The sequence below is a fragment of the Phocoena phocoena genome, chromosome 13 (assembly GCF_963924675.1).
Source record: "Phocoena phocoena chromosome 13, mPhoPho1.1, whole genome shotgun sequence".
Taxonomy (NCBI): Eukaryota; Metazoa; Chordata; class Mammalia; order Artiodactyla; family Phocoenidae; genus Phocoena; species Phocoena phocoena.
In genome coordinates, this window is record NC_089231.1 from 14,219,531 (window position 1) to 14,242,369 (window position 22,839).

Sequence of the window (22,839 nt, forward strand, 5' to 3'; positions counted from 1 at the left end):
AAGGAAAAAGGGAAAAGACTCAAATCAATAGAATGAAACAGAAGAAGTAACAACTGACACTGCAGAAATACAAAGGAACATGAGAGATTTCTACAAGCAACTATATGACAATAAAATGGACAACCTGGAAGAAAGGACAAATTCTTAGAAAAGCACAACCGTCTGAGACTGAACCAGGAAGAAATAGAAAATATAAACAGACCAATCACAAGCACTGAAATTGAAACTGTGATTAAAAATCTTCCAACAAAAAAAGCCCAGGACCAGATGGCTTCACGAACAGATTCTATCAAACATTTAGAGAAGAGCTAACATCTATCCTTCTCAAACTCCTCCAAAATATAGTAGAGGGAGGAACACTCCCAAACTCATTCTATGAGGCCACCATCACCCTGATACCAAAACCAGAGAAAGATGTCACAAAAAAAGAAAACTGGCCCATACCACTGATGAACATAGATGCAAAAATTCTCAGCAAAATACTAGCAAACAGAATCCAACAGCACATTAAAAGGATCATACACCATGATCAAGTGGGCTTTATCCCAGGAATGCAAGGATTCTACAGTATATGCAAATCAGTCAGTGTAATGCACTATATTAACAAATTGAAGAATAAAAACCATATGATCGGGCTTCCCTGGTGGCGCAGCGGTTGAGAGTCCGCCTGCCGATGCAGGGGACACGGGTTCGTGCCCCAGTCTGGGAAGATCCCACGTGCCGCGGAGCAGCTGGGCCCGTGAGCCATGGCTGCTGAGCCTGTGTGTCTGGAGCCTGTGCTCCGCAACGGGAGAGGCCACAACAGTGAGAGGCCCATGTAACGCAAAAAAAAAAAAAAAAAAAAAAAACCATATGATCATCTCAATAGATGCAGAAAAAGCTTTTGACAAAATTCAACACTCATTTATGATAAAAATCCCTCCAGAAAGTAGGCATAGCAGAAACTTACTTCAACATAATAAAGACCATATATGACAAACCCACAGCCAACATCATTCTCAATGGTGAAAAACTGAAACCATTTCCACTAAAATCAGGAACAAGACAAGGTTGCCCACTCTCACCGCTGTTATTCAACATAGTTTTGGAGGTTTTAGCCACAGCAATCAGAGAAGAAAAAGAAATAAAAGGAATCCAAATCAGAAAAGAAGAAATAAAGCTGTCACTGTTTGCAGATGATGTGATACTATACATAGAGGATCCTAAAGATGCTACCAGAAAACTACTAGAGCTAATAAGTGAATTTGGTAAAGTTGCAGGATACAAAATTAATGCACAGAATTCTCTTGCATTCCTATACACTAATGATGAAAAATCTGAAAGAGAAATTAAGGAAACACTCCCATTTACCACTGCAACAAAAAGAATAAAACACCTAGGAATAAGCCTACCTAAGGAGACAAAATTCCTGTATGCAGAAAACTATAAGATACTGATGAAGGAAATTAAAGATGATACAGAAAGATGGAGAGATATACCATGTTCTTTGATTGGAAGAATCAGCACTGTGAAAATAACTATATTACCCAAAGCAATCTACATATTCAATGCAATCCGTATCAAACTACCAGTGGCATTTTTCACAGAACTGGAACAATAAATTTTACAATTTGTATGGAAACACAAAAGACTCCTAATAGCCAAAGCAATCTTGAGAAAGAAAAATGGAGCTGGAGGAATCAGACTCCTGGAATTCAGACTATACTACAAAGTTACAGTAATCAAGACAGTATGTTACTGGCACAAAAACAGAAATATAGATCAGTGGAACAGGATAGAAAGCCCAGAGATAAACCCACACACATATGGTCACCTTACCTTTGATAAAGGAGGCAAGAATATACAATGGAGAAAAGACAGCCTCTTCAATAAGTGGTGCTGGGAAAACAGGACAGCTACATGTAAAAGAATGAAATTAGAACACTCCGTAACACCATACACAAAACTAAACTCAAAGTGGATTAAAGACCTGTATGTAAGGCCAGACACTATAAAACTCTTAGAGGAAAACATAGGCAGAACACTCCATGACATAGATTACAGCAAGATCCTTTTTGACCCACCTCCTAGAGAAATGGAAATAAAAGTAAAAATATAAGTAAAAATAAATAGGACCTAATGAAACTTAAAAGCTTAAACTTAAAAGCAAAGGAAAGCATAAACAAGACAAAAAGAGAACCCTTAGAATGGGAGAAAATATTTGCAAATGAAGCAACTGACAAAGGATTAATCTCCAAAATATACAAGCAGCTCATGCAGCTCAATATCAAAGAAAACAACCCAATCCAAAAATGAGCAGAAGACCTAAATAGACATTTGTTCAAAGAAGATAAACAGATTTCCAGCAAACACATGAAAGGATGCTCAACATGACTAATCATTAGAGAAATGCAAATCAAAACTACAGTGAGGTATCACCTCATACCAGTCAGAATGGCCATCATCAAAAAATCTACAAACAATAAATCCTGGAGAGGGTGTGGAGAAATGGGAACCCTCTTGCACTGTTGGTGGGAATGTAAATGGATACAGCCACTATGGAGAACAGTATGGTGCTTCCTTAAAAAACTAAAAATAGAACTACCATACGACCCAGCAATCTTACTACTGGGAATATACCTGGAGAAAAGCACAATTCAAAAAGAGCCATGTACCACAGTGTTCATTGCAGCACTATTTACAATAACCAGGAGATGGAAGCAACCTAAGTGTCCATCGACAGATGAATGGATAAAGAAGATGTGGCATGTATATACAATGGACTATTACTTTGCCATAAAAAAGAAATGAAATTGAGTTATTTGTAGTGAGGTGGCTGGACCTAGAGTCTTTCACACAGAGTGAAGAAAGTCAGAAAGAGAAAAACAAATACCATATGCTAACAGGTACACATGGAATCTACAAAAAAACCCAAGTGGTTCTGAAGAACCTAGGGGCAAGAGAGGAATGAAGATGCAGACGTGGAGAATGGACTTGGGGACATTGGGAGGGGGAAGGGTAAGTTGGGACGAAGTGAGAGAGGGGCATGGACATACATACACTACCAAATGTAAAATAGATAGCTAGTGGGAAGCAGCCGCATAGCACAGGGAGATCAGCTGGGTGCATTGTGACCACCTAGAGGGGTGGGATAGGGAGATTGGGAGGGAGACGCAAGAGGGAGGGTATATGGGGATATATGTATACATATAGCCTATTCACTTTGTTATATAGCAGAAACTAATACACCATTGCAAAGCAATTATACTCCAATAAAGATGTTAAAAAAATTAAAAATAAAACAGTGATGAGAATTCATGGCACCTTAGGTTTGATGAAATTCAAAAGTTTTCTGCTTTGTGGCCTGCCTAAGGGGAGAGTGGACTTGAAACAATTGTTTATGGTATGCTGGAAGATGGAAGACATGCTGAAGACGTAAGATCATGCTCATATAGAATAAAGAACATTCTGAAAATTGTATGTTTCAAGTTATCTTTGAAAAGCACTTAAATTAAGAGACTGAAAATCAGTTGATTGATTACTTAAAAGCCAAAAAAGACCCAAAGTACTGGGTAGTAATCAGTGTGGTTTTATGAAGACCTAATTCTATCAATTCAACTTGATTTCTCTTTTTGAAAAAGTGTGTGCTTTTTTAGACAAATAATAGGCCTAAGGGAAATAAATCAAAAGCAGAACATTTCTATCAATTTTACATGACATTATTAATGACAAAGTAGGAGGATGGGTGTGGATCAAGCATCTGAGTGAATGTTGTTCCAAAGGTATAGACTGAGCAGTCAATAGCCTCTAAAGTATTTATTGTATTTGACTTGTCCATCTACTCAACTTATTGACCTCTCTTTTAATTCCATTTTCTGGCACCTCATAGGTTCAGAAGAGAAATCCAAATGACCTTGGCAAAGTTGATACATGTTTTGATTAAACATGGATATAGTTTTAGCAATGACAGTGAAAGACAGTGTTCTGTCTTACGAGGCTTAATCTTTTTTCCTGGTAAGGGAGCTGGAGAAACGACATTTTGAGGTTCCTTTCAGATACAGTCTATGGCCATACCACCCTAACCAATCTCATCATATACAAAATTATAATAGTTAATATTTTTTAAATTAATGGCTTATAGTAAGGTCTAAGATATATTCTAATAATTTGACATAAATTAATATTATTTTATTATTTAGAATTATATACTATTTAAGATATAAAATAAAATTTAAAATATATTGAGAACCTCAAAAGCTCTTCTTCTGATTACTTAATTCTTTAAAGATAATTTTTGCATTAAAGAGATAATAATTATCCCAAACTCTGAGCTTTTACCTCGTTTATAGTTACCAGTCATGGTAGACAATGTATTATTAATTTTTAGCTTGAGGCATGCCACGTAATAGGGGAGTGTTCTTAATCTTATGTCATACAACAACTTGGTATTATTATTCTAGTCACCTTTTATAAAGTATTATTAGTTCTCAAAGAATATGAGTAAAATAAACTGCAATATTTAAATTACATCCAGATTTATATGATGGTTCCAAAGCCAATGTCAGCATTTTGCACTGTTTTGAGGTCATTGTGTGCTGGTTATAAAGATTTCTGGTTGGAGGAATGCTGGATATATCTGTTCTTTTGCTGTACGTGATTGCACCTTAAATAAATAAGGACAAACGTGAACTCTTCCCTTCCTCCTTTCTAAAGCAGTGTTAATTCAGCTCTATGGAACAGCATAGAATAAAGTTATTATTGACACATTAACTTGTGCCACATTCTAAGTTATGACTTTGTTGCTTTTGTCAAGGTCATCAATGACCTCCCTGTTCTTAAAATCTGTGATTAATTTTCAGTGTTTTTTTTTTTTTTTTTTTTTTGCGTTACGCGGGCCTCTCACTGTTGTGGCCTCTCCCGTTGCGGAGCACAGGCTCCGGACGCGCAGGCTCAGCGGCCGTGGCTCACGCAGCCAGCCGCTCCACGGCATGTGGGATCCTCCCAGACCGGGGCACGAACCCGTGTCCCCTGCATCGGCAGGCGGACTCTCAACCACTGCGCCACCAGGGAAGCCCCAATTTTCAGTGTTTTAATATGACCTTTAGCAGCACTTATCACAGCAGCACTTACAGCTGTCACTCTCTTCTCTTGGAAACAGTTTCTTTACACCTTCCAGGACACCACACTCTCCTGATCTTCCTTCTGCCTCCCTGGGCTCTCCTCCTCAGTCTCCTTGCTTGTTTTTGCTCTCCCTGACCTCGTCATGTTGGGCTGCCACAGGATTTATTTCACTGCCCTCTTCTCCATCTGTGCTGGATCCCTTGGAATATTATTATTTTTTATTTGCTTTAAGTACCATTTATGACTCTCAAATTTTCAGTCCAGAACTCTTCTCCAAATTCCAGACTCCTATAACCAACAACTACTATACATCTCCACTTGGGTGTCTGATAGACATTGCAAACGTAACATGCTCAGAACTGAATGCCAGTATTTCCCCATATCACTTAGTGCCATCTCTATTCTTTTTGTTGCTCAACCGACTCCTCTTTTTCTTTTATATCTTCATCCAATCTGTTAGGAAATCCTGTTGGTTCTACTTTCAAAATATATTCAGATTCTGACCAGTTCTCACCACATCCATTCCCAATACCGTAGACCAAGCCATCATCATCTCTTACCCTGATTATTGCAATAGCCTCTCAGCTGGTCTCCTTGTTTCCATTCTTGCCCCCTTATGGCCTTTTCTCAACACAGCTTACACAGTAATTATTTCATAATAAAAGTCCAGTGATGTCACACATCTGTTAAAATCCTTCAGTTCTCCACTTTAGTCAGATTAAAACCCAAAGTCCATAATCTGCCTACAAGGTCCTAACACAATCTGTCTCCCTTGTTACTTTTCTGACCTCATCTCCTTCTGGTCTCCCTCTCCAGCCTTATAAACCCCCTTGCTGTTCTTGAAACAAGCCAGGCAGAGTCCCACCTCAGGGTCGTTGCACTGGCTGTTCCTTTGTCTGGAACACTTTCCTCAGTATTTCCAGTCCATTCCCTTGTTTACAGGGCTGCCATTTATGGTTCTCACTGAAAGTAATTGATAGGGCTCCTCCGAGGGTTGTGCATTGTCAGCCTGCCCAACTCTGTGCTGACTCTGCCCACTTCAAGTCTTTGCATAAATGTGACTTCTGTGTGAGGCCAGTCACAAGCATGCAATGAAATTTGAAGTCATGTTGGCTCTTCTGATCTTGCTTTGTTCTATTTTACACCCCCTCCCACATAGCACTTATCACTTTCTAATATACAACTTTATTGACTTACTTGCTTTTTTTTTTTTTTTTTCTGCGATACGCGAGCCTGTCACTGTTGTGGCTTCTCCCGTTGTGGAGCACAGGCTCCGGACGCGCAGGCTCAGCGGCCATGGCTCACGGGCCTAGCTGCTCCGCGGCATGTGGGATCTTCCCGAACCGGGGCACGAACCCGTGTCCCCTGCATCGGCAGGCGGACTCTCAACCACTGCGCCACCAGGGAAGCCCTACTTGCTATTTTTGATTGTCTTCTTCCCCTTACTAGAATGTAAACTTCAAGAGGGAAGAGGTTTTCAGTTGTTTTACTTACTCTACATTAAATGCCTAGAACAATGCCTGGCACATAGGTAGGCACTCAACAAATCTTTGTTGAAGAAATAGTTTAAGATATCTTGGGTTTTAAGTTGTATTTGAAATAGAGGAGAAGGAAGATGAAATCAATACTTTTTAAAATTAATGTATTTTATCAGATATATTTATTAGGATGTTAAAACTTCAATTATTTTTAGGTTTTATCTTTCAGCTGAGTATGTCCATGTGTGCTTTATGCCACAGAATCGATAGCTTACATTCAGAAAACTTATTAACTTACTATGAAAACTTATTAACTTATTATAACTCCTTACTATGAAGGAGTTCCAAGTGGTAACATCACTCAGCAGGTGTGTTTGATAAAGCCTTTCCAAGTCTGATTAGCATCTTTAGGTCTTTAAGTAACAATTTAAAAATCCCTGCGTGTTATTTATTGATTAATAATAATAGTATAGCTTGCTTTATTGTTGTTTATGGTATACTGTGGTAAAAATGAGGTTATTCAAATGCAGATATTGGTTAAGTCATTAACATCATTAGGGAATTAAGCTACAGCAGTTTTTTAAAGTGGCTAAGTAGTTAGCTAGGAGAAGTGACATATTTATAATACATTTTTATCATGACTTGGTACCCTTTCTGTAAAATGATGACACAGCCAGTGTTTACATGTAAACAAAAGGAGTAAGAGGCTTTTTTCTTAATGATAGGAAAGTATATCAGAGGATTTGAAGCAATACATATCAATAATATAACAGTCCTTACTAATATTTCATACACATTCAAAGCCTCCATTGAAATGATTTGGAAAAAGGAGTTGGATTACCTTCTTCACAGTTATGATGCCGACTTGGAAATGGGGATCTGTGTTAATGTCGAATGCATCTGCACCATCTCCATCCACAATAGTGTACTTCATCTCTGCATTAATTCCTTCATCCAAGTCCTTGGCAAACACCCTTCCCACAGTAGAGCTAACCGGAGCTGATTCCAACACACTCATCTGATAATGTTCTGTGAAGAAGAGTTAGAACATGCATATTTTGTAATCTGTTACTACCAAAAAAAAGCCTCTTCAGTATCACATCATGTCCACCATGCTGTGCAAAACATCTTTTTCATGGTCCAAAAGTTAAAACTTGAGTTTTACAGGTGAAAAAACTGAGATCCAGAGAGTCTGAGTAAATGTTATTGGGTCATAGCCTGTACTGGATGTTTGATAAGTAGGTGCCAGAATACCTTGATCATAATCCTAGGAGTAGGACAGGACAAAAGCAAAAATATTTCTCATCTCAGTGAATCTACCTTCAGAGTGGTAGGAAGTATCAATACCTTGCTTTCCAATCTTTTCTTCCTAATGAACCATTTCCCCAAATGTTAATAACTTCTGAGAAAAATAGAAAAAACATTGTGGTCACAAAGTATGTATTTACTCTGTTCACGTCTCAAATGCCCACATTTTCCTTTGTAGCCTGGCCATCATGCTGAATGCCTGTCTCTATGACCACCTGCCCAAATTTAATGGAGACCAGTGATCTACAAAGGAGGACCAGCCATGGAGAACAAACTCCACCAGCTTCAGTCTGTCCATGCACCTGGGACTGCCCATTGGCAGCTTCTTCATGGACAGATCTCTGATGCTTCTTGTTCTCTTTCCCAGAATAGAATGCCCCAGAGTTCTCACATATGTAAGAAACTCAGAGCCAGTAATGTTCTCCTTTTCAACTTGATATCCTGAATTCACTAATTCAGTTCATTTTTGTCTCCATGAAGTAGTATTTTCATTAACTTACCTTCTCTGGGGCTAAACTTTTTGACATTCTTCATTATTTTGTCAGTCATAATGTGAATGACTAAATATTAAATCAAACAATCACATTTTCAATATGTACATGGCCTCTCTGATTCTAATATGCATTGCAATCTGTGGGGATGTGAACCTGGGAAGTCTGGGATGTGACGGCTTGAGTCTCACAAAGATTTGGGGAGGCTGACAGCACCCAGCCAGCTCACAGCACCCTCCCCTGCACAGGAGGAGAAATGATGACTGTTCTTTGCCAGTGTGAGCCAGGAAATTGCTAATGTCTGTACTAAACTGGAGGCACTTGGATTTCATGATCTCTTTACATTCACTTCCAAAGTTGTTGATGGATTAGACTTTTCTATTGCAGAACACGTTTGGGAAAAACAAATAATTTTCTCCAGGAAAGCTGTATGTTCTGTGCTGAAACAAACATATAATTTCTACACATAATGCATTATATTAGAAATAAATAGTCTGAGGTTTTGACATTCCCTTATATTTTGTTCAATTAAAGGTGACTGAGCTTGTTCAGTATAAAATAGTAGGTGTGTCATTGTGTTGACACCTAATCAGTTATGATAATATTTGTGAAAAAGAAGGAAAGTGGGATTCCTAGAATGAAGAATCAGAAGATTAATAATGCCTAAGAGTTTATCCACGGTAGGTTATGGAATAATGAGATCATTTAAACTTAGTTTTAGCAAATAAGAGAAATAATTAATGGTGAGATAAAGAAAATTTTTTATAAGTCCAAAAATAATGACTATTTTACTTTTTTTTTTTTTTTGCGGTATGCGGGCCTCTCACTGTTGTGGCCTCTCCCATCGCGGAGCACAGGCTCCGGACGAGCAGGCTCAGCGGCCATGGCTCACGGGCCCAGCCGCTCCACGGCATGTGGGATCTTCCCAGACCGGGGCCCGAACCCATGTACCCTGCATCGGCAGGCAGACTCTCAACCACTGTGCCACCAGGGAAGCCCAATAATGACTATTTTAGAGGAAGCAGAGATAATGTGTGAACAATGTTTAGAGACACAGAGATTACTTTTATACATTTCCATTTTGTCTTCTGTGCAACATAGTCTGTGTTTCCACTTTATTCTAGGTTCTTCATTATTTAAAAAAAATGACAACTCAAAATGTGTGCTTTAGAATGGTGTTAAGATGTTGCCTCGTGGGGCAGGACTAAAACCCCCAGTTATCACTGTGTTGTGTTATGCTTCTGTGAAGCTGCCGTGTTTGGGGTGATATTGAGACAGGCTAGTACCTGGGCCCCTTTGCTGCAGGGCTGCAGTGCTTGCACCTGGACACACCTCTCCTCCAGCAACAAAAGACAGAGAAGCTATATGAGACTAAAAATAACTGGGTGCGTGCACAGTTGGGGCAAATGCTGGACAAAAGATACAAAGAGACCAAAAAACCCACTGCCACTTTTGAAGGGCCCAGAGCAAAAGCAGGGTACTGTGCCTGCCCCCTGCACACAACACCACCTAAGTGGTGGGCAGACCTCCCCAGCCACCCCTCTGTCCCGACCCCTGGACACACCCCTACCCTCAACCCATATAAGGAGTGAGCTCGCCCCTGCGCAGGGAGCAAGCAAGGGAAACGGTTGTGCTCACTCGTCGCTGCTGCAGCGGGGTCCCCAGTAAAGCCTTGCGTGAATTTCTTGCCTGGCCTCTGATCAATTTCTATTGATTAAGGAGGCCAAGAGCCCTGGTAGGTAACAATACAACTTACCTGCAATATGTCCAGATCTACATACTGTGAGCTGTGTAATAACTTCGTTCTTCCCTTTATGCCTCAGAGATACTGTCTAGTGTCAAATTACAAAGCCAAATAGGATCAAGGATGTTCAAGAATCTGTAGTCTACAGTGTGCACAGTGTGAGCCATTCATGAAGTAATAAAGATAGAACCCACAGGGTCAGCAAAGCAATTAAGAAGCCAATCCATATGGCATTTCATAAACTGTTTTCATGATGCACTACTATTCTGAATTGTAGAACCAATCAACTTAGTAACCTGCTTATTTGTACCACTTGTGAAATATTTAATATACTGTCTTTTAGTTTCATGAAATCTCATGGGGACTTTATGGATACCAGTTGTATGTAAATATTTGAGTTCTCTTCCTCTGTTTACATAGATAAAATAGATGGCTTACTTGGTTTGACTGACTCAAAATGTAGCTATTCAGCTGATGGTCTGGTTTTTAGTTTAGTTGTTGTTGTTTAACCTGATTCCCCCTGGTTAAGTCTTTCACCTGGAGTTGTGTCTGCTGCTCTCACTTCTCCAACTGCTCCCTTTTAGGCATCTCCTTCTCAAATTCACATCTCTGTTCCTGGGCTCCATTCCACAGTCATAGCTCTATATTCCACCTTCCTTAAGGACCTTCAATCTGATTGTCCTGCTGTCACTTCATATTCAAATTGGAATTTGTCTTCCTCCTTCCCTGCCACTAGTTCCATTATGTATCCTCTATTTCTATCAGTAGTACAATTCTTCTCCCTGTCACCCAGACTTAGAACATCACTGTCATCTTTGATTCCATCTTCCCTTAGCCAAGAAATCAAGAGACAGAAATCCAAGTTTTCTTATTTGCCCCATTCCACCCCTTCTGCTGTTTCCTTACATCCTTATCAGTTCAAATCTGGACCACTCTAAAAGCCTCCTAACAGACTCTCCTGCTTCTAGTCTCCACCCCTAGCAACCATTGCTGTACACGGCTATCAAATTAGCCTGCCTTTAGGTCTCTCACTTGCTCAAAAACTTTGCAGTTGACTTCCGTTAGAAATACAACAAATTTGAAACACTGAAGAGCAGGTCTTCATTTTAGGGATCTTTGAACATAAAATTACATTTGCAGCTTTATTTCTAGGTCTTTATATCCCATATCTAGAATGTTGCCCAAAGCAAATATTTTTTGAATGAATAGCTTCCCCCTTCTGGAATGTTTTCTTTTCTTCCTATTTGAATCCTTTATATTCTTCAATCCCCTGCTGAGCTCTCATCCTTTTATTAAGCCTTTACTCATCTTGGTTTCTTGTGAAGGCTTCATTCTACACTAACCAAGTGGCACAGCAAATGCTGCTTCCTGGTTAACTTTTGATGAATATTGAGCATGTACTCCCCAAGTGGACTTTAAGCTTCACAGGGGCAGAGACTGGGTTTCAGTCATCTTGTGCCCCTCATGCCCGGGGCCCTTACAAAGCAAGTGCTTGGTACCTGCTTGTGAATTGATTGGTGAAGGTGGTCAGATGGGTCACTATGTTCACCTCCAGCTGTGGCTTACTTTCCCTGCATGCATTCTCTACAAGGGCAATATTGCCCCCTAGGGGGCAAAAATCGATTCTTGTTGGGGAGAGGTGAAAAAATCTTAGATACTTATTATATATTACAATGGTTTGTGGCTCTCTAAAGTTCAACCCTACCCAACAAAGTCTTACTGCTTAATATTTAATTTTGTGGGGAGTGGTCAGGGCATGGCAATCAAGAAAAAAAGAGTTTAAACACTGGTTTAGTGCTATGGGAAGTTAGTATCTGGGCGGGAAATAATTATGTGAGAATTGCATGATAAATGTCAGAAAGGAATCCATGAAAAATTGAACTCAAAGAGGGACTCAGACAGGCCTTTCTCTTTCACCTCTGTCACAGCTGCATCCCTCTGGCTTGAGACCTATACTCTCACTGGTTAGGTACTTACTCTGGGGAAAGCGGGGTGGGTTATCATTGACATCTGAGAGGGTGATGTTGACCGTTGTGGTCCCAGCTAATCCGCCAAGCTGCCCTCCCATGTCCTTGGCTTGGATAATCACTTCATAGTATTCTTTGGCTTCTCGGTCCATGTTCATGAGTGCTGTCCTAATTACACCTGCAGGATAGAAATGACTTTGTTTTTAAAAACAAAACCACAAGTTCCATTTTAAAGATTGGGTTCTAGGCTTCTCCTTGTGCATTGTTAATGGCTAGAGTTGAGATGCAAGTCACATCTTTTATTAAACTTGAGGTCAGAATCCCAGCGTCAAAAAAATGCTGTGCTTAAACAAAGGGTGAATAAATAACTATTCTAGCCGGCAGAGCTTCGTGGGCCCATTTCCTTTGGCAACATTACTGAGAAAGAACAGGAGGTGGCAGCAGTGCTTCTCTAACAGGCTGGGGGACTGGCAGTCTGAGACAGTTTCAGTCTGCTCTGTCTCACCAGACAAAACGGGCTTCGGGTCCGGAAAATAAAGCCTCATATGCCTGCAAATCTGTGATTTTAGATTATTCTCCTTTAGCTTTTTCTTTCAGCCCCTAGAGCCCTTGTAGTGTGAATGACTCTTCTTTAGGCAACTCGTTCCTAGTCTGCTTTCTCCTGCCTCCACAGTAATTGTAAGCAGGGTTGGAATTCAGATTTGCCTTTCCTTTTGTTATATGTTCATTCTGTTTTGTTAGGTTCTGCTTACCTCTGTGCTTCAGTGCATTCCGTGAGCTAAGACATGAAAGATGCTATGTGAGTTGTTTATTTTTAACAGACATACAGGATGATCTCCCCCAGACCGTAGGTAGGAGCACTGCCGTATGATGATATGGTTTCAGTTAGGAAGAGGGGTCTAAGTCAAAATCCTGTGAAATGCGTTGTTTTGATCCTGCCAAGGATGTGTGGTAATGTTTTATATTCCTTTGAACACTTCAACTTAGAAAAGTTGACTTCTGTGCTCTCTAGGCAAAGATTAAAGGCTTGTTTACTTCAAGTTTACAACATGACCCTTGGCTAAGCAGACCTTTTGCATGCCAAGGGAAGGAACTGGGAACCACAAACCTGTCCCCATTTTACTCCTATAATGTATATATATTGCATTATAATAACAACATTCTAAAGTGAAATATTTAGCATTTTCTTTTTTTAAATGGCCTATGGGCATGGCAATAACGATCTTTTCATGTATTTTTGACCTTAACACTATAGATGCTCCCTGGGAGCTGTCAAAATAATGTAAGTTTCCTCTTGGGATGTAAAGGACACATTACCGACTTCCTGTCTGTATTTTTCCTCCCTGTGGGCACCCCCTCACTCTCCCTCCCTCCATCTGTAGAATGGTTAAAGTTACTGTTTTATGGAAGTCCCTAACAGCAACCTTTTTTCTTTCCTCCTACTAATGTATACTCCCTCACTTTCTACTTTTATGATACAGTTTTCCAAATGCCTGGTTCCCCTGAGGACTTCTGGAAAAAAATTACATCAGGTTGCTAATAGAAATGTGTTTTTTCTATTTCCTGTAAAGGGATGACTTTGAGTGTTTGTCATTGACTTTACCTCTGTGGCTGTAAGTTTCTTTACTCAAGTTTTGTGTTAATTACTCTTCCGTCCTCAATTTTCCTGTATGTGAAATGGGAGTAACAACACTTCCATATAATTCACTAGTTCGCAAGATTATTGGGAGGCTCAAATATGGTAATATTTATGAATGTATTTTAAAAGAGAGAAAGTCTGGCACAAGTGCAAGATAATAATCATAATAATTGCTCTGCCCAACTTGAAAGTATTAAAGGGAGTCCTTCATAGATAAAACATAAATTCTGTAGTCAAAGCTCTTGGGTAAAACTGAAAACAAAACAAAACAAAAATCCCAAAGCCAAATTGATTTGTTGATTGTTGACCTGTTCTTTTGTAGCACATTGCTCCTTACCTCCTTACCCACCCAGTTCTCTATGCTGTCCTCCCTGTTAGAGTGTCCCACTTAGCACCTCCTTTTTGGGGGGCCACATTCCATGCTCTGTGCTCTCTCCGCCCTCATCACATTCATCCACTCATTCTGGCCTTGCTCTCTGCTTAGTACGGGGTGGCTCAGTGGGAAGAACGTCAGACCACATGTCAGGGGACATCTCTACAACCAGAAGTACTTTGTTAGGTCTCCGTTCCCAATTTCCTTATCCTTTAAGTGAAGAGTGATGGACTGGATTGTTCCCCTAAGGTTCTTCCTAGTTTCAAAATCAATTATTCTAGTTCTGTAGTGAGCCCAGGTTAATATGCCAATCCTCTTGGATCTTCTTGGCGTTATAAAAGACCTTACTCCCTGGGAATAAATACAACCATAGTATTTTTGCAGGTTAGTGAGGAGGCATACTTTTGTGTAGGCAGTTCTTTGGGCCTCTCCAATCAGACTTTATCCACTGTCTATGCATTGTGCTGCTCTTACCCACCAGGGCAGTGCTAGTTTGGTCTCTTAATCCCAAAGCTTGTAACAATCCTCTCTAGTTAATACATTCCCTGGAGAGTTCTTGAAAAGGAGAGTTGGGTCTGTCATAAATAGCAGTTACAAATCATTAGAGAATAAAATCAACACCTCTGACTCAAGTATTACATCACATACCTGTTTTGGAGTCCACAGAAAAATATGGCTGGCCCTGGAGGATGCTGTACATTACCCGGGCACTGTTGCCATAGGTTGGGTCATCAGCATCTGTGGCTGTCACCTGGATAACAGAAGTTCCTGAGGGAGAGAGATGGTGGAAACCTATTCAAGTTGAATTGCTAAAGGCTGAATGCAATCCTGAATGGGCAGTTTTAAAGCATTTGCAAATGTTATGTCTGCTTCCTTGGGAGGGCCTCTTTCTAGGTCAAGTTTCCATAACTGCTTAGTACAGAAGTACCTCTTCAGTGGGGATGGGAGTTACTTGTGTTTTAAATTCTTAGTAACTCGTAAGGACAACACAGTCTTTGGGCCCTTCATTCTTCTTTTTGATAGTACCAAAATGCTTCTCCCTTATGAATCAAATATTATCTATCTCTCATCTATATTTTGTTTTGCTTTTTAAGAACTGGAACTGAATAACAATACTAAGCTTAGTATTACTACTATTTTATACTATGGCTGTCTTCATTGTCTAAGTAGCTTGGTAGAGTTTTATGATTTGTGAACTGTTGTGCACGTTCTGTCCTTCTCCACGTTTAGACAGGAGGATCTTCTATAGTGGAACCGCTGTTTGTGAGAATCAGTGAATCTCCACCTTACCCACTGGTGACATTTCTGGTACAGTGGCGACATAAGGTCCATCCAGGAACTTGGGCTCATTGTCATTGATGTCTTGGATTTTAATGATGAACTCTGACTCTGGCTCCATTGGCCTGCCCGTCCGCCTGTCCAGGGCTTGAGCCCTTAAAGTGTACTGGGCCCTTTCCTCTCGGTCAAGCCTCTGAATGGCATGGATGTCTCCAGTGGTGTCGTCGATGGTAAACACGACACCTGCACCTTCTCCAGAGAGGATGTATTTGATGGATCCATCCCCCCGGTCCATGTCTGAATGAAGCTGAGGAAAAAAAGCACCGACATATGAACAGGTGTCAGAAATAAATAGATTTTTCAATATGGTCTAAATTTATGATTTCCTTTCAAACAGAAAGACTTTTTTTCACTCAGATGTTTAAAATGTCTACAGAGAACTAATACGCATTGAACATGATTATATCAAAGAGCAAATATAAGTTGATGAATAAGTAAAGTTTCTCCACATTCCGTTCAGTATCCTTAACTTAGTACTGTTTTTGAAGTTCCTTTCCCTGAGAAGTATAGAAAACAGGAGTTCTGGAAAGTGTAGGTCCCAACGTGTACAATAGGAGCAAGTCTAATAAGAAGGAGTCCAGCCTTTCTGTTTAATTTTTTTTTTTAAGAAAAGGACAAGCTAAACATTTAAAAATTGTACAAGTGTTGATATAAATTAAGTTTTGGAATTTCAGAAACTTTATGACAATTCGAGTTGGCTGAGAAGCTGATGAAATAGCTAATAAATAGACCAGTGGCCACCATACTGGAAATACAAAATGACTTCCAGGGGCTCTTGAAATTCTCTGAATTCCGTAGTTTCACTCAGTGGGACTATGCTTGTTTATGTTTCAGGCATCAAAATGGAATTTTACTGCTGGTTATTATTCTTTGTATCAGTGTATCTGTCCTTTTGGTGGGACCAGTTCTTGGCCTCATAACTGAATCACTCAAATCTATACGTGGAAGGTTCTGTTAGGGACATGCTTTTATCTGTCCATCCAGCTATATTTCCTCCCAAATTACTTTGTAACGACTCTCGAAATGAGTCCAGGGGCACTGTTTTCATATTAAGCCTAGAAATAAACTCCTGCACCCCTAATTATAGACAATGTATATAGATGGCAAGAACCCTGGAATTCTGTGCTATCTTATAATAGTCCTTCTCTAAGGGGGCAACAGAAAATTAGTTACACTTAGCTACCACCAGCTCTGCTGTTGCTGGGGTAGTTAGCACTTTGCATAGCTCAGTGATGAAGTCCATGAGATATAGTTTATAAAACAGACAGCCAGCGTTAGGGTTAGGCCAGAGAGGCAAGTATATCTGGCCTGAACACTGTCTGTATCAGTTATAAATTGAGTGCCCTTGACAAATTATTTAACACTTATAACTCTCAAGTTCCTCATATTAAAAATGTAGAGGACAATGTTAATTCTTACTGTGAAGGTTTGTTGGGCTCATTAGAGATTAATGTATGTAAAGCACCTAGTACAGTGTCTTTCCCATAATAGGAAAGCTATAAATGGGGCCAATTACCATGATGATATACGTGCATAGAGAGAAGGGTATTAACATGCCCAGCTCTTCTGTACTCCCTTCAAACCTTCAGGAGTGTAGCAGAGACGGCAAAAAAACAACCTGTTGGCCTTTTTGTTATGCATAGCCCAATGGTAGAAGCTGGAGAAGGCTGCCTGAAGCATTGCTGGGACAGTGTTAGTCTGAGGATTAAATGGCACGGACACCAAGAAGACACCTGAAAGTGTATTCACAGCATCCTCAGACAAGGATGGGTTTGCAGGTTGTGCCTGGTTTTGAGCTGAATCTCAAATTGACTCACGGCCAAATCACACAGGCAGCAATTTTGCTGCCTAGAGGAATTCAGCTGTGTCTTATCTACAGAAGGGAAGTAAGAGAACAAAATTGACCGAAAAAATAGCTGTGGATTTTTTTCTACTTAAAGAATTCTATTTAGAATATAAAGTTCTCCCATTTTCTCATTCCATATACAGTAATATTATTTTTTATAAAGTTCTCCCATTTCCTCATTCCATAGACAGTATTATTATTTTTTTATCGCAATCCACATCTTGTGTTTATGCAGTTAAAAAGGCAGAGGTGCCTAGCTCTTACTGTGTAGAGTAGAAAGCCATTTTATTTGGACCCAGCCACAAAGAAATGAAAATCCATTCCATCTGGAACTGTGTTCCCAGGCAGAGGAATGGAATTGGGAGGAGGAGGACTGGGATCTAAGGATTAAAAAAAAAAAAAAAGTATATATTTGTGTGTGTTTACATATATATGTCTATATAAATATAAATATACATATAAATACGTGTAGTTTTAAGGCATGTGGCATAGAACTTTCACTTAGGATGAAATAGGTTAATTCAGGGCATGGCAGATTATCCAGGGGAAAAAGAAGGAATAGAAGCTGACGTTAAAGAAAATACCCAGGATTGTTTTGAGGTTCTATTTGTCATCTAAAAAGTTTTGTCCTATGAACCTTAAGAAAGTTAGGCATACTTGTGATCATCATAGGCCAAGTTTAAGTGCTCTGCCTATGGAGAGTACTTAATAAGTAACAGGAGGCTAGAAATTTTTGCTGCTGTAGAGAAGGTTCTGGTTCCTCAGGAGCTCCTCGGCTGGCTGATGTCAGTGGAGTCTGGGCTGAACGTTGGATCTGTTATCTTTGTTTTTGTTTGTATTGAGAGAAGAATTGGAGGAACTCTCTAGACTGTGAGTTCCTTGAAGTCAGGAACCACGTGGCTTTCATCTTAGTGTGAGTCCTCACGTGTAGCAAATGCTCAATAAAATTTTATTGAATGAGTGGTGTAGGGTGTAGTAGGGTTAAAGCTTTTAGTGAAGCCACGTTACCTTTGCCTTAAAAGAGCTGGCAAGCACCTTTCAGGTACCTTCTTTGTGTGTGTGTGCTTATGGGCAAGAAAGGGGGAGAGGAGGGGGGAAGGGAGGGGGGAGGACATCCACAGAGAAGCAGGAGGGCCTCCTATGAACAGGAGGAGTACCAGCTATGTAAAGGGCCAGGATCTGCTTACACAGAACTAGTTTCTGGGGACTATACAGTTGACCCTTGAACTACATGGGTTTGAACCACGAGGGTGCACTTATATGTGGATTTTTTCAATAGTATATGCTGCAAACAGTATTACACATGAATCTGGATGCAGAACCACGGATACAGAGTAAACGGTGATTATGGAGGAAGCATGGATATAGACAGAGGGCCGACTCTAAAGTTAAAAATGTATTTTCCAGGGTGCGGTCGGGTGGTGCCCCTAACCCCCATGTTGCTCAAGGGTCACCTGAAATTGTATCAGTTCAGGACCTAGTCAGGGAACAGAGCCCACACCAGTCATTTTAGCAGAGAGAATTTAATATGAAGGATTGAAAAGGCAGAAAGGGAACATTGAGGTATCATAGGAGAGATAATAACTCCAGGAAACAGCTAGTGTCCCTCTGGCTGGGGGAGCAGAGGGCAGAAGTTGGGGCTCTTGGAATCTGGGCGTTTGGAGGAGGCTGGGCCAGAGACCTCTGAGAAGGGAGCGCTGCCCCGTCAGGCTGGAGCTTCAGGAGTTTAGAAGAGGTGCCCCCCAGCGCCCACCTCCCACGGAACTGAGACTCAGACTTCTGAGAAGGCGACGCCATCCAGTGGTGCTGATATTTCTCAGCGGGTGTGATGAGGCTGGGGCTGGGAGTGTGGAAAGAATCCAGAAACTGGAATCAACTGCTGCAGGTAAAAGGAACAAGTCTCTTCTCCCTCCTCCTGCCTCTGGTTCTCCCTCTAGTGCATTCTACTCTCAGAACCCAGTGGGAGCTGGTTGGAAAAGGAGAAACTGTGGTTTGCAGAGTTCCAGCCCCAGCATCACGAAGTGGAGTACGGAAAGGTGAATACAGAGCTGAGACACTAGCTTAATAACCAGCACAGTACTGTGCATTTAATATTAGGTTTACCAGCCATAGAATACACATTTGGTTGTGAAAATTGAAAAGAAGAGGTATTAACAGCTTTTCTCTAAGTCACTCAGCAAATTGGCACTGCAATAAAAATGTGTTTTATGTTTATCCATACTTAATTCAACTAACGCTGACTGAGCACCAGCTCTTTGGAGGAAGGTAAGGAGCTGTTGGAGTGGAGTTGGCAGCACGTGTTGTGTACTTATACTAGACAGGCAGGTGGATATTCTACTTAACCTAACAATTCTTTAGTCTAAAGATCTTGAGCCAAAGGAGTAGTGAATAATGGGAAGTACATGAAGATCATGAAAAAATGTTAAACACAAGGGTGACTTTCACTCCTTTTGCTGTCTTTCATGGTGCCTCGTATAGTTTCAGGAATGCAGCAAGTGCTTACAGTTTGTGGTTAGACAGCTTCCATGTGGTTGTTAACCTCAGCATGACTTGGGACCACAGGTTCGTGCACAAGCACAAGCTCTCTGCATCCCCCTCTTTGCATATGTCAATATAATCTAGCTTTAACTCGACCCTGCCTTGTCCCTCGAAAGCCCAGTGTGGATTTTATAAGGCCATACCAATTACAGCTGATAATTGTTACCACACTCCTTTCTGAAATAAGCAAATACTCAGGCCAGCTCTCTAAACAGACATCTTCCAGAGCTCAAGGTGACAAGCTGAAATGCCCCTGGAAAAGAGGGAATGAAAGGTGGTTGGATTCTCTTTCAAAAGAAAGTAAAGGGGAAAAGTGCCTGGGTAAGTGAATACATAATTATCTTCTTCATGTGGAGGTGACATACCCAATTCAGGGTAAAAACTTTCATTGTTTGCTGGAGTGTTGGTTGGACAGGATGACTGTGGAGATGCGGAGGTATCCTGTGTCCTGGGTTGGGGTGATTAGGAAAGGGTGAGCACTAATCATGAGTACTAGAGGGTACTACACAGCTGTGTGCTCCCACCTTCAGGAAACAGGCTTGTTTACATTCCTGGTTTCACCGACACCATTGATGCTTCTGTGTATCTTTCAGGGCTAGGTCTAAAGTCATGGCCGTGTGCAGGGCAGTGTAAAAAAAAGCCCATGGCTTCGGTTTCAGATTTCCTGTTGCCTTCTGTGTAACTTTGGGCAAGGAAGGTAACCTCTCTGAGCCTTGTTCCCTACTCTAATTATCAAAAGGTAGTGAATTATACTTACCTCGTAACCTTGTTATGATGGTTAAGTGATCTGCTTTATGAGAATATGACTGACACACGGTACTGTGGTAGCCCAGAAACTTGTTAGATACTCTTGTCTTTCTGCATTTTTGTATGTCCAGTTCTGTGCTGGGTACTCAGTGTTAGGGAAATGTAGGGAAGGCCAGGGATGGCATCTCAGTTTCTATCTTTGGGAGGAGGGAGGAGGGCTCTGAACTGTACAAATACACAATACAATTACCGAATACAAAAACATTTTCTTAAACCTATTTTACCGGTAGCTATGTGTGTCTAGTTGGAAGAAATGTTTTACAAATATCAAGTTGCTAGAGATCTTTGGACTCTGAATAGGTGGGAGATGTATTCATGATGGAAAAGGCTTTTAAGCTGGGGACGGTTTAACGGATGGTTAAAACATAGGGATGACGAATCCACCCAGGGAATGAGTGTGGATAGGGAAGAGACCCAGGGCAAAGCTTACAGGACCACCAGTGGTTGGGGTCAGGCAGAGGGAGAGGACCAGCAAAGAGGCTGAGAAGGAAGGAGGAAAAATGGGATTGTGAAGGTCATGAAGCTGAGAGAAGAATGTGAGTTGAGAAGGAGGGACTGGGCAGCAGTGTCCAAGGCTGCTGTTGGGTGGTTCCATAAAATGAAACCATTGGGTCTGGTGGTGGGGAGGTCCTTAGGAGCATTGAAAAGACAACTTTAGTGCCCAGTGAGGGCGGAAGTCAGATAACTGGGTTGAGAAGTGGGTGGGAGTTGAGGAAAGAGCTTACGTAGACAGCTCTTGAGAAGTTGTGGTTCTCTTATTACGTAGTTCTCCAAAGTCACTCTGGAAGCAGTTGGCGGAGCTGGGTTTTGAACCCACATATGTTTGACTCTGAAACCCACACTCTTAGCCTCTGTGCTAAACAAGTGTTTGTTATTTGAATGAATTATTTATTTCCTAATTAGTTCCTTGTTTCCCATTTTCTCTCATTTGGTTGCTTTTGCAAAGTGGTCTCTGATTAACATCCAAAATAAGTAAACACAGGAGAAAGCCCGGATTAAAAATGAAATGACGACAGATAAATCAAGGGAATTTGAGTATAAAGTTTATAAATATAGACATTGATTGTCTCAAACTATCCTGAAGCACAAGCTAGGATCTTCTGAAATGAATGTTTTATTCTTTTTATTTCCATTAAATTTAGGCCTCAGGCAATACCTGTGGAAATGCTTTGAAAAAAAAAAAGGCAAAAAACCCTCTACTCCTCCCTTTGCATTTCCCAGTTTATTTCTTCCCCATCCTGTTATTCCTGAGTCTGCTGCTGCCTCTGGGGGGACTTGAATGGTTCTTACAGGGTCCAAGGCTTTTCCTGCAAAAATCCAATTCCTAATATTGCCCACTCAGAACAGAGGCAAGAACAAGGAGAGAAATCTTTCCTTTCTGATCGGTATCTGACACAGCAAAAATTAGATTTCAACTAGCTGTCAAGTAACATACGTCTAGTTAAAATTGTTCTCAGGCCTTAGACTATACGAGCTTTCATAGTCAATTCATATTCTTATTCAATGTCAATATTCAATATTCTGATCATTTATCTTTCTCTTTGGCAGTTCTTACCTTGCCGACATACAAAGGGTCAGTTCCAGTGTATTCTTCCAGAACAAAAAATTGGTTCCAAACCCAGCTCCTCTTTGTCCGAGAGTGTGACTGTGGCTTGTCTGACAGGAACGCTTCTAATTTGCCTGGCGGTGTTGGTGTGCCCGAGAGAACAGTGGTTGTAAGGTCCATCAATCCCCAGAAGTACAAGGACATGCCAAGTCCAAGCCAGCTCTTTGCATTGCTCATTCTACCAGAAGTCCACATGGGATTGCCAGGTTTTCAGAAAGTAAAGTTCAGGATGATGATGGCACTGAACTTGAGTATCTTCCAAATAAAAAAGTAATGCAGTTTATTGAACACTTATACTTCCCAAATGAGGTCCTGATTCAAGTCAGTCTACTTGACGTTGACTTCCTGTCAAGTTAAGGAAAACACAGTGTGATGATGTCACATTCTTTCTTGTGGGCTTATAGCAAGTTTTCAAGAAATGTTAGTAAATATTCATTTTTTCTACTCAACAAATTAAAGAGTCATAACACTGCTTTAGAAATGTTTGAGTAATAAATAATATGTTGATAAAAAGAAGACAACTTATGTTGACATAGTCAATCCCAAACCTTTAAATATGGATTTCAGAAAGAAAGAAAACTAGTGAATAAATTTCTTCTCACTG

General features: G+C 40.6%; 1 protein-coding gene across 1 annotated transcript in view; it reads right to left on the reverse strand.

Annotated features, from left to right (window-relative positions):
- CDH20 (cadherin 20) overlaps positions 1-22,430 on the reverse strand; it is a 60,801-nt gene extending 38,371 nt beyond the window's left edge. The window contains exons 1-5 of the mRNA XM_065889972.1: positions 22,185-22,430; positions 15,391-15,685; positions 14,749-14,868; positions 12,099-12,266; positions 7,420-7,607 (exon numbers count right to left, since the gene is read on the reverse strand). Coding sequence (XP_065746044.1) covers positions 7,420-7,607; positions 12,099-12,266; positions 14,749-14,868; positions 15,391-15,685; positions 22,185-22,430 — 1,017 coding nt within the window. The remainder of the gene's footprint in view (positions 1-7,419; positions 7,608-12,098; positions 12,267-14,748; positions 14,869-15,390; positions 15,686-22,184) is intronic.
- Positions 22,431-22,839: the final 409 nt, after the last annotated feature.